At 37.4% G+C, this 12,364-nt stretch overlaps 1 protein-coding gene across 1 annotated transcript; it reads left to right on the forward strand.

Moving 5' to 3' along the window:
- The first annotated feature begins 654 nt into the window (after positions 1-654).
- Positions 655-8,520, forward strand: LOC147004455 (vomeronasal type-2 receptor 116-like). The gene is given in 6 exon segments (XM_085837520.1): positions 655-937; positions 2,225-2,507; positions 2,927-3,727; positions 4,592-4,820; positions 7,182-7,937; positions 7,940-8,520. Coding segments are annotated over 6 exon segments (2,322 nt in total). The 5' UTR covers positions 655-728; the 3' UTR covers positions 7,984-8,520.
- The last annotated feature ends 3,844 nt before the right edge of the window (positions 8,521-12,364 follow it).

Below are 12,364 nucleotides of genomic sequence, written 5' to 3' on the forward strand. Positions count from 1 at the left end.
AGGAAAAAGTTCAGCATATCAGTGAATGTCTGCACAGGTACTGATATTTGACCAGATGGGTGTTGAATCTTTAAAATACAGGTACTTTTGGATTTAGCATATTGACATGTTCTACAGATGGCAGGAATCACAGGAAGTTTGAGGAGATTTTGGAAACATGAGAGGCATACAATAGTATATGAACAACAGAGAGCATGGTCAACTCCAGGCTCAATGTTGCATGTGAGACTGCCCTTCCCTAAACTAGACAATGTGTTACATAATGTTCCATGATTAAACTTAACATCTGGATTACATGCAACTTTTATGACCTTCTCAACTTCTGTCACAGAATAGAACTTCTGATGAAATCCATTGTGTTCGTACATAATGGCTGTTGACACATGGTCAGGTATGAACTATGCAGGAGAAGATTGTCCTTGGGATTTACTATATGCACATGAATGCAGTCATGACCCCTGAGGGTAGAAAACATGATCTCAAAACATGTTTTCAAAAATATGTTGATGAAAAGTTTTCAGACCTCAGATGTAGAGCCTGAGGCCAGAATTTTCCCTATGTCTGTAGGGAGCCTGACATAGGAAGAATGGAAAGGAACTGTGAATATAATAAGTGGATCTCCAGACAGAAGTAGCCTTAATACAGACACATAGGTGTAACTGTGTGTGTGATGTCTTTCTACATCAGAAACGGATTTCACAACAGCTCCATCTTAGATCCTAACAGACATGAAGAAGGTCTGTGCTTTCACTATTTCATTTTTGTTTCTGAAGTTTTCTCTCATCCTGTGCTGTTTGACTGAACCCAGTTGCTTTTGGAGGATAAAGAATAGTGAAGATAATGATGGAGATTTGCAAAGGGAGTGTCATTTTTACCTTTGGGCAACTGAAAAATCTTATACTAATGGTAATTTTTTTAATTTATTTTCAAATTTTAGGTAAGCCATTAACTTTATTTAATGTATCAATGTTACTAGTTTGAAATATTTAGCTGTATATACAAACTGTGGGTTCTGTTCTCTTCCTCACCATGTAACTTGAAGAACCCCTGAAAATGAATTTTTATATCAATAACTATTTTATACTTTGAAATGTGTCACAGTTTAGTATAGTTTTAGTGCAATTATACTCAAGTTCACAGTGCTGGACAATGTGAAGTTCTAGATTCTCTCTGTGAGGCTTTTTTGATAATATATGTTGAAAGATATCTTTTCATCTGCCTTGAATTCACAATCCCCACCTTTGTCAAGAACTCAATATGAAGAGACTGCATCACTGCCTATATTCAATTGTCTGCCAATGCCTCATTATGATCATACATCTAAATGCTTTCATAAAAGTGTTACCTAATTCGGGTTTCCAACAGATGAACATGCATTGTTTCATTGAAATATTTGTGTATGGGTTGGTCTACTATACCTGGTTAAATATATAACATTACTTATATATTTGTGAATATACTTAAACTTTGCTTTATAAAATAGTCTTTAAATGAGCCTCTTCCTGCAATCCTGAATTTGATACTGAATGTGGAAAAAGAATGCTAGTCTTATATTCTGTTATCAGAATAATCTTTTTATCCAATTACACAAATGCACAAGCTCAGATTAGTTTTATTATCACTATCAGATACAAGGTCAATATTTCTATTAATTACTCAGTAATTTTATTATTATTTAGTAGTTAATATATATTCACAATTCTTTTCCACTCATCCTATGTTATGTGCCCTGGATACCTAGGTAAAATTCTGGACTTAATCTCTACATCTGAGGTCTGAAAAGATAAATCTAGGAGAATCATAGTAATTCTTGTGGAAAAGAACCTGTTCTCAATGTGGGTTTTAGGTCTGAGGTCCAAAGAGTGAGATGTTATCATTTGTGGCTGCAGATTATGAAGGAATGAGTGTTGAAAATTTTTTAAAAAATAGAAATAGTAAGAACACACTAAAAGGTAACATTAAGTAGATGTGTACAACACCCTAAAGGATAATATTCTGGTCATATGGTATAACGTGTCATTTTGTATATATATATCTTGAAATGGATAAATAAAATTAAATAAAATATATCCTAAAATAATTAGTCTGGCCGGGCGTTGGTGGCTCACTCCTTTAATCCCTGCACCTGGGAGGCAGATTTAACATATCTCATATTACAAATCTTACAGTATTTGAAATTTCATATTTCAAACATCCCCCTTATCATCACTATGCCTTGTTTTAGAATTACAGCAAGTGAATATGAGCTTCTTCTGGTAATGTTTTTTGCTACTGATGAGATCAACAAGAATCCTTATCTTTTACCCAACATGACTTTGATGTTCTCCATCATTGGTGGAAACTGTCATGATTTATTGAATAATCTGGATCATGAATATAAACAAATAGATGGATATATGAATTTTGTTAATTATCTCTGTTATCTAGATGATTCATGTATGATCGGTCTGACAGGACCATCATGGAAAACATCCTTAAAACTGGCAATGCATTCTTCAATGCCACTGGTAAGAAATTGTGACACTGAAATTGTTAAGAACATTAAATTACATTTACAGGTGCCTACAAGAAAACTTGGAAAGAATGCATTTGTGGGTGTGCTGCTACACAAATACACACACATACATACACATTATATATATATATATATGTGTGTGTGTGTGTGTGTGTGTGTGTGTGTGTGTGTATACAAATTAATCAGTTCATAGATGTACTGTGCATACAGGTAAAATTGTGTTCTAGGAATTTTAGACTTGTCAGGAATAGTCTAGAATCTAATAGGAATAATACATGATGTGTATAGTACAATCTTACTGTTCTTATCTAGAGTTCTGGAAGGTGAGTAGCGTTACATGTATATGAGTCCAAATATCCTAATAATCATATTCCTCACTGGAAGTTTCATCCTGTCTTCTACATCCTTTAGGTTTTCTTTGGACCATTTAATCCTAACCTACGCGACCATGACCGGCTGCCCCATGTCCATCAGGTAGCCACCAAGGACACACATTTATCACATGGCATGCTCTCCTTGATGTTTCATTTTAGATGGACTTGGATTGGACTGGTCATCTCAGATGATGATCAGGGTATTCAGTTTCTATCAGATTTAAGAGAAGAGAGCCAAAGGCATGGGATCTGTTTAGCTTTTGTTAATATGATTCCAGAAAACATGCAGATATATATGACAAGGTCTACAATATATGATAAGCAAATTATGACATCTTCAGCAAATGTTATCATTTATGGTGAAATGAAATCTACTCTAGAAGTCAGCTTTAGAAGATGGGAAGAGTTAGGTGCTCAGAGAATCTGGATCACAACCTCACAATGGGATGTCATCATACATAAAAAAGAATTCACACTTAATCTCTTCCATGGTTCTATTACTTTTGCACACCACAGAGTTGAGATTCCTAAATTAAGGAATTTTATGCAAACAATGAACACAGTCAAATACCTAAAAGATATTTCTCATACTATACTGGAATGGAATTATTTTAATTGTTCATTCTCTAAGAACAGAAGTAAAATGGATCATATGACATTCAACAACACATTGGAATGGACAGCACTGCACAACTATGATATGGCCATGAGTGATGAAGGTTACAACTTGTATAATGCTGTTTATGCTGTGGCCCACACCTACCATGAACACATTCTTCAACAAGTAGAGTCTCAGAAAAAGGCAGAACACAAAAGACATTTCACTGCTTGTCAGCAGGTAAAGTTTCTTACATTTCATTATGCTTAGATATATCAATGTGATCTTTTAAATGGAACCAGAGGAACAACTGTACATTTGTTAGAGATTATTCTCTCAGTGCAATGATTTGTATACTGCAAAAGCCCCTAATGATTCATTTACATGGATGAATTTCACCCACAAAGATAATATTTAATAAGAGACCATGCATTTTTACGAATACCAGTGAGTTTTGTGAAAAGGTGTCTCACATTTCAACCAAATGAGTTCAAAATTTAGAATAGGAGCCAAGAGTTTTATAATAAAAGCCTTAAGTGATGACTAGACTAGAATTTTTTGCTGAAGAAAAGTTTTTCAGAAATTGATACATGTATGTGCTGTGGTTATTATTTAGCCATTTAAATTAACAATATACAAAAACATAAATTACTAAGACTGCACATTTTATTAAATTTATGTTAATTTTATATGAGTATACTGTATGTACATGAAAATAATGTGTTTATTTTCACAATTTCCAGATATTCAGACTTCCCCTTCATTCTCTCATACATGGCTTCACTTAAATGAATTTTTTTTTGACAAGAATGTTCACACAGACACACACACACACAAACACACACACACACAGACATACACAGACACACACACACACAGTTACTTGTTATCTAGTAATCATTTTTTCTAGCACATTCTATCTTTATTATTAATATTAAGTATATAAATTTTCAGTTATCAATGTGGTATACTATATTTTTCTACACACATTTATTTCAATACAGCTGTCTCTTCTGTAAGTCATTAAGAAATTTGGGAATTCTTAATTTTGAATTACCTTTATTGATATGCTTTATTGATATTGTAAGCATGCATCTCTTCTAGGTGTCCTCCTTGATGAAAACCAGGGTATTTACGAACCCTGTTGGAGAACTGGTGAACATGAAGCATAGGGAAAATCAGTGTACAGAGTATGACATTTTCATCATTTGGAATTTTCCACAAGGCCTTGGATTAAAAGTGAAAATAGGAAGCTATATACCTTGTTTTCAAAAGAGTCAACAACTTCATATATTTGATGATTTGGAATGGGCCATGGGAGGAACATCAGTGGGTATACCATAATTTTTTCAGGTTATGTGTATTTTAAAATATAACACTCTGTGGTTAAGACCAATTGCTACTCTTGCAAAAGACCATCCTAAATTGCAATATGCAAAATTTGATAATGCTCAATTTCATGTAAATCTGGTAGTAGATGGATCACTGGACTCTGGAATCCATGTTCAATAGTACCCAAATACCTGTTCACCTACAATGCAGGGATATATTTAATGATTTTAAAGTATAATGTATATGTACATATGATTAATGAAAAGTTTGTAACTATATATCATCCATGGGATATTTTTTTGGTTCTGTGCAAACATATCTATAGCCTAATTAAGTATATCACTCAGTCGTGAACATAAATGTTTCTCCAGATTCAAGGTTTTAGCTTTTTAATTTATATATTTTGTATTGTTTTTTATTTATTTATTTACATTTCAAGTGTTATCCCCCTTCGTGATTTCCCCTCGTCCGTGGAGTATAGCCTTATCTGGCATCAGTGGGAGAGGAATCCCTTTGGTCTGTGAAGGCTTGATGCCCCAGCACAGGGGAATGCTAGAGTGGTGAGGCAGGAGTGGGTGGGTGGGGAGCTCCCTCATAGATGCAGAGAAAAGAGAGAAAGGGATAGTGTGTTCAAGGTTTTCTTTTACACTTAGGAATACTTCATTAATTTTATGGGAGTCTTCTATAACATATTTTGTTCGTAGTCATAAAACTACTCTTTCTTGATTTACCCTTCCTTCTCCCTCCATACACCACAGTATTCTATTTTGTAATTTATAAATCATGAAAGAAATACTTGTGCCACCTAAACATTCTTTTTGGATTGATCAGTTTAGGAAGGAAAATTTTATAATTGCTACAACCTGAATGTTACATATAAAATATTACATGATACAGTAATTTTTGTGTGACATTCAGTGTGTTGCAGGGTAATATAAATAAAAATATGCCTGATACTGTTAAGTGATACTGGGTATCAGAGGAATATGTATAGCACTTCTGTTAGTGTCCCATATATCAATTTATAGGTCGTTATTCATATGACAAATACATGAAATACACACTCACATGCATATTATATAACATTTATGCACTGCCTCAGGTTCCCTCCTCTGTGTGTAGTGTGATGTGTTCTGCTGGATTCAGGAAAATTCAACAGAAAGAAACAGCAGACTGCTGTTTTGATTGTGTTCATTGCACAGAAAATGAGATTCCCAATGAAACAGGTACATGCTTGCATGCAGAAGAAAAAATGCTGAATTTGAATACCTTCTGTTTCCAAACTAGAAACATGAAATGGCCTAGATGCAAACTGAAGACCTAAACTCTCCATGATTCAGAACGTAATCAGTTATATAATGTCAACTTCTTCTGGACTCAGCCAATAACTTCCAATATCTTCCTCAGTCAAGGCATTTCTCTCACAATATGATGGTTACTGATTTTATATTACATATAAAGTGTTTAGGGGGACCTACCTGTACAACAATTTTTTAAAGAAACATTTTAGATGTAATGTATGCATATGTTTATTTTTCTTTGATTCATTGTACGTAGATATTTGATCACCTGATGTGTCCACAATCTTTCCCTCCATCACCAAGCTTACTCTGTGAAAAAGATCAGATGCGCAGGGTAACAGTTGTTGTTTAATGAAATATATTTTAATAGGTTTAATGGACAAATGATTAAGTATTTCCTGTCAAAGGATTAGAACAAGAGTGCAGGTTTCAATAATGGAACAAGAGATGGGCTAGTGTTTAGCTAAGAATAGAGGGAGGAATGTTAACATCCATGAACTTCATGCCATGTAGCTTGAAATGCGTATTTGGGGAGTAAGAGATTGTAAAACAATGAGAGGGACTTGCATAGGTCTATGAGGTCTACAGCTTCAAGAATGAAAATATTCCTTTTTGCAAATAGTGTTTAAATGAGGAATTGTATGTTCTGGTTCCTATGTGAAAACAAAGACAAAGGCACAAACCACAGAGCAAACAAAGCACATGATGCATTTCATCAACTGACACCAGTACTGATGTCTGCACACTACCTTTGTCTATGAATAATGTATTTATGTTTGGAGGAATTAAATACTCTGAGATTATTACTATTAGTCACCATTTTTTTATTTTTATTTAATAAGTATTTTTTTCTGTTGTACTTCCTCTGTTGCTGTTTTGTTTGATGACAAACATAGGTTAGTACAGAGCAATCTTAAGTTAGTTGTTCTATAGCAAATAGGAATGGAATAGATGCTCAACACCAAAATGTTTATTAATATTTCCTATGAATAATACAAATGTAAAATTATTTCCTATGTAATTATGATATCGTATAAGGGTTCTTTTTCATTTACCAGCAGATATGGAACAATGTGTGAGGTGTCCAGATGATAAGTATGCCAACATAGAGCAAACCTACTGTCTCTCAAGAGCTGTATCATTTCTGGCTTATGACGAGCCACTGGGGATGGCTCTAGGCTGCATGGCAGTGTCTTTCTCGGCCATCACAATTCTAGTCCTCATCACATTTGTGAAGTAGAAGGAAACTCCCATTGTGAAGGCCAATAACCGCATTCTCAGCTACATCCTGCTCATCTCTCTAGTCTTCTGCTTTCTCTGCTCCCTGCTCTTCATTGGACATCCCGACCAGGTCACCTGCATCCTGCAGCAAACCACATTTGGAGTATTTTTCACTGTTGCTGTTTCTACAGTGTTGGCCAAAACAATAACTGTGGTCATGGCTTTCAAACTCACTACTCCAGGAAGAAGAATGAGAGGGATGTTGGTAACAGGGGCTCCTAAGTTGGTCATTCCCATTTGTACCCTAATCCAACTTGTTCTCTGTGGAATCTGGTTGGTAACATCTCCTCCCTTTATTGACAGAGATATAAAATCTGAACATGGGAAGATGGTCATTCTTTGCAATAAAGGCTCTGTCATTGCCTTCCACATTGTCCTGGGATACTTGGGCTCCTTGGCTCTGGTGAGCTTCACTTTGGCTTTCTTGGCTAGGAACCTTCCTGACACATTCAATGAAGCCAAGTTCCTAACTTTCAGCATGCTGGTGTTCTGCAGTGTCTGGATCACCTTCCTCCCTGTCTACCACAGCACCAGGGGGAGGTTCATGGTGGTTGTGGAGGTTTTCTCAATCTTGGCTTCTAGTGCAGGGTTGCTAATGTGTATCTTTGTCCCAAAGTGTTATGTTATTTTAATTAGACCAGATTCAAATTTTATACAGAACCGCAAAGGTAAATTGCTTTATTGAAACTTTCATGGTATGAAAATGTTAGATGATATTCAACTTATCTTACTCTTCATCTCAACAAAAGTAGTATTTCATCATATAAAAAAAATGTTAGTAATATACCGATGTGTACTTACAAACAGGACTGTAAACATGAATATGATGAGAACTGGGAATCTCAATTGAGAAATGGGTACCATCATTCTGACCTGTGGTTGTGTGTTTAAGCCATGTACTTAATTAATGATTAATATAAGGTTACCCTGCTTTCTGTGAACAGCACCAGGTCTAGGCACACTGTCCTTGAGTTACAAAAAGGGCACTGCATACAACATGGACTTGAAGCCGGTATTCAATATTATTCCACTTGCTTTCATGGAGTTCTTGCATCCAAATTCATTCCTTGACTTCATTCAATGTACTATGACAAAGTTAGATAAATAAATAAACCATTTTCTCACATATTTACTTTGGTCATGGTGCAAGTCGACAGGAAGTGCCTCTATTTTGAACAGGAAGTGCGTCCCAGGTGTTCATGGGAGATGTAGTTAGTGTGTGTGTGTTTGTCCTAGACCCGCTCTCTATTGCCACCTGGTGGCTATATAGTGTGACTGCAAACCAACAGGAAGTGCCTCCATGTTGGAAAGGAAGTCGGGTCCAGGTACTCATGGGAGATGTAGTGTGTATAGGGCCTAGAGCCAATCTTTCTTGCCACCCAGTCGTGAAAAATGCCACTACTCCCCTGGTTCTTTGGCTCAAGGGGACGAATCTGGGCCCTGAGCACAGGTCAGAGTTTTGGGAAAACAGTGTGGCCAGGCCGCCTGAGTTCCTGGGCGGGCTGCGGCTCAGATCCGCGCCCCCTGCTCCCATTGTACCTGTAGAAGTGCAGGAACAGAGGCTCTCTCTGTCTCTCTGTCTCTCTCTCTCTCTGTTCATCGTCTCTATGTCTCACTCTGCTCCTCCTTTCCATCTGGGGCTGCCTGGCATTGGTCTGCCAGCGAGAGACCCAACCCGGCTTCCAGGAGTCCCACAGCCCCCTGGTTCTGGTTCTCCCTTCTCCTTCCTTTCCCCTTGTCACTGGGGACCAAGCCAGAGTCCACGTCTGACCGAGAGGCCCCAGTCTGTCTGTCCCAGTTCTCCCTTTTCTCCCTTCTCCTTTCTTCCAGAACCAGGCTGCCTGGCCTTTACCGTTGCCCATGCAGCTCATGTCTCTGTGTCTGTCTGTACCCCTGGTTCCCGTCTCCCTTCTCATCGGGGACCAAGCCTGAGTCCATGTCAGACCGAGAGGCATCATCCCTGCTTCCTTGTGTCTAGCTGTCCCCGGGGCTGTCTGTCTCCAAGCTCCCTTCTTTCCTTCTGATGCGGCCTGCCTGACCTTAGCCTGGGTCTCTCTGTCTCCCTGTCTCTGTCTCGCCATCCTTTCTTCCAGGGCCCAGACTGAGAGACATCTGCCTGGCCCATGCTTCCGCCCTGCCTCCCCCGACTGTCTCTGTCTCTGTCCTGGTCCCATCTCCCTCCCTCCCTCACTTTGACCACTTGTCCCAGCCAGCCCTGGGCACCTCCAGGGCTGTGTCTGTCCTTCTGGCAGAGCCCAGACAGACCCCACCCCAGACCTCAGCCCCATGTCCTAACCCCAAGTCAGAGTCTGTCCCTCTCTTCCTAAGGAGGGGGACACCCAAGGCAGATATCAAGGGTGGAGGATGGAGTGGTGACCCTGTGAAGTATACCAGCATATACCAGCAGGACTCTTTTTTTTTTTAGTTTTTTTTTTTTTTTAAAGATTTTTTTAAATGATACCTTGGTCAAAGAAGGAATAAAGAAAGAAATTAAAGACTTTTTAGAGTTTAATGAAAATGAAGCCACAACATACCCAAACTTATGGGACACAATGAAAGCATTTCTAAGAGGGAAACTCATAGCTCTGAGTGCCTCCAAAAAGAAACTAGAGAGAGCACACACTAGCAGCTTGTTAACATACCTAAAGGCTTTAGAATAAAAGGAAGCAAATTCACCCAAGGGGAGTGAACAGCAGGAAATAATCAAACTCAGGGGCGAAATTAAACAAGTGGAAACAAGAACTATTTAAAGAAACAATCAAAGGAGGAGGTGGTTCTTTGAGAAAATCAACAAGATAGATAAACGCTTTGAGAAACTCTCTAGAGGGCACAGGGAGAGCATCCTAATTAACAAAGTCAGAAATGAAAAGGGAGACAAAAACAGATACTGAAGAAATCCAAAACACAATCAGATCCTTCTACAAAAGGCTATACTCAACAAAACTGGGAAACCTGGATGAAATGGACAAATTTGAAGACAGATCCCAAGTACCAAAGTTAAATCAAGATCAGTTTAATGATCTAAACAGTCCCATATCCCCTAAAGAAATAGAAGCAGTCATTAATAGTCTCCCAACCAAAAAAAGCACAGGACAAGATGAATTTAATGCAGAGTTCTATCAGACCTTCACGAAGATCTAATTCCAGTTCTCCACAAACTATTCTACAAATTACAAGCAGAAAGTACTCTATCTAATTCATTCTGTGAAGCCACAATTACTCTGATACGTAAACCACACAAAGATCCAACAAAGATAGAGAACTTCAGACCAATTTCCCTTATGAATATCGATGCAAAAATACTCAACAAAATTCTCCTTTACTGAATCCAAGAACACATCAAAACAATCATCCTTCCTGACCAAGTAGGTTTCATCCCAGGGATGCAGGGATGGTTCAAAATACGGAAATCCATCAACGTAATCCAGTATATAAACAAACTCAAAGACAAAGGCCACATGATCATCTCATTAGATGCTGAGAAAGCATTTGACATAATCCAACATTCATTCATGATAAAAGTCCTGGAAAGATCAGAAATTTGAGGCCCATACATAAACATGATAGAACATTCTACAGCAAAGCAGTAGCCAACATAAAACTAAATGGTGAGGAGCTGGAAGCAATCCCATGTAAATCAGGGACTAGACAAGGCTGTCCACTTTCTCCATATCTATTCATCATAGTATTTGATTTCCTAGCCAGAGCAGTTTGACAACAAAAGTAGATCAATTTGGAAAGGAAGATGTCAAAATATCACTTTTTGCAGATGATATGATAGTATATATAAGTGACCCTAAAAATTCCACCAAAGAGAATCTAAACTGATAAACAGGTTCAGTGAAGTAGCTGGATATAAAATTAACTCGAACAAGTCAATGGCCTTTCTCTACAAAAAGGATAAACAGTCTGAGAAATAAATAAGGGAAACAACACCATTCACAATAGTCACAAATAATATAAAATACCTTGGCATGACTCTAACTAAGAAAGTGAAAGATCTGAATGATAAGAACTTCAAGTTTCTGAAGAAAGAAATTAAAGAAGATCTCAGAATATGAAAAGATCTCCCATGCTCATGGATTGGCAGGATCAATATAGCAAAAATGACTTTCTTGCCAAAAGCATTCTACAGATTCAATGCAATCCCCATCAAAATTCCAACTTAATTCTTCAATGAATTAGAAAGGGCAATCTGTAAATTCATCTGGAATAACAAAAAACCTAGGATGGCAAAAACTCTTCCCAAGGATAAAAAGAACCTCTAGGGGAATCACCATGCCCAACACAAAGCTGTACTACAGATCAATTGTGATAAAAACTGCATGGTACTGGTATAGCAACAGACAAGTAGAACAAAGGAATAGAATTGACCCAGAAATGAACCCACACACCTATGGTCACTTTATCTTTAAAAAGGGAGCTAACAACATCCAGTGGAAAAAAGACAGCATTTTCAACAAATGCTGGTGCACAACTGGCGGTTATCATGTAGAAGAATGCAAATTGTTGCATACTTATCTCCTTGTAATAAAGTCAAATCTAAGTGGATCAAGGAACTCCACATAAAACCAGAGACAGTGAAACTTATAGAGGAGAAAATGGGGAAAAGCCTCGAAAATATGGACACAGTTGAACAATTCCTGAATAGAAGAGCAATGGCTTGTGCTGTAAGATCGAGAATTGACAAATGGGACCTCATAAAAATACAAAGCTTCTGTAAGGCAAAATACATCGTCAATAAGACAAAAAGCCACCAACAGATTGGGAAAGGTTCTTTACCTATCCTAAATCAGATAGGGGACTAATATCCAATATATATAAAGAACTCAAGAAGGTAGACTCCAGAAAATCAAATTACCCCATTAAAAATTGGGGCTCAGAGCTAAACAAAGAATTCTCACCTGAGGAATAACGAATGGCTCAGAAGCACCTGAAAAAAATGTTCAGCATCCTTAATAAT

Source organism: Mus caroli, unplaced genomic scaffold (assembly GCF_978045245.1).
Source record: "Mus caroli unplaced genomic scaffold, Mus_caroli_1 scaffold_5, whole genome shotgun sequence".
Lineage (NCBI taxonomy): Eukaryota > Metazoa > Chordata > Mammalia > Rodentia > Muridae > Mus > Mus caroli.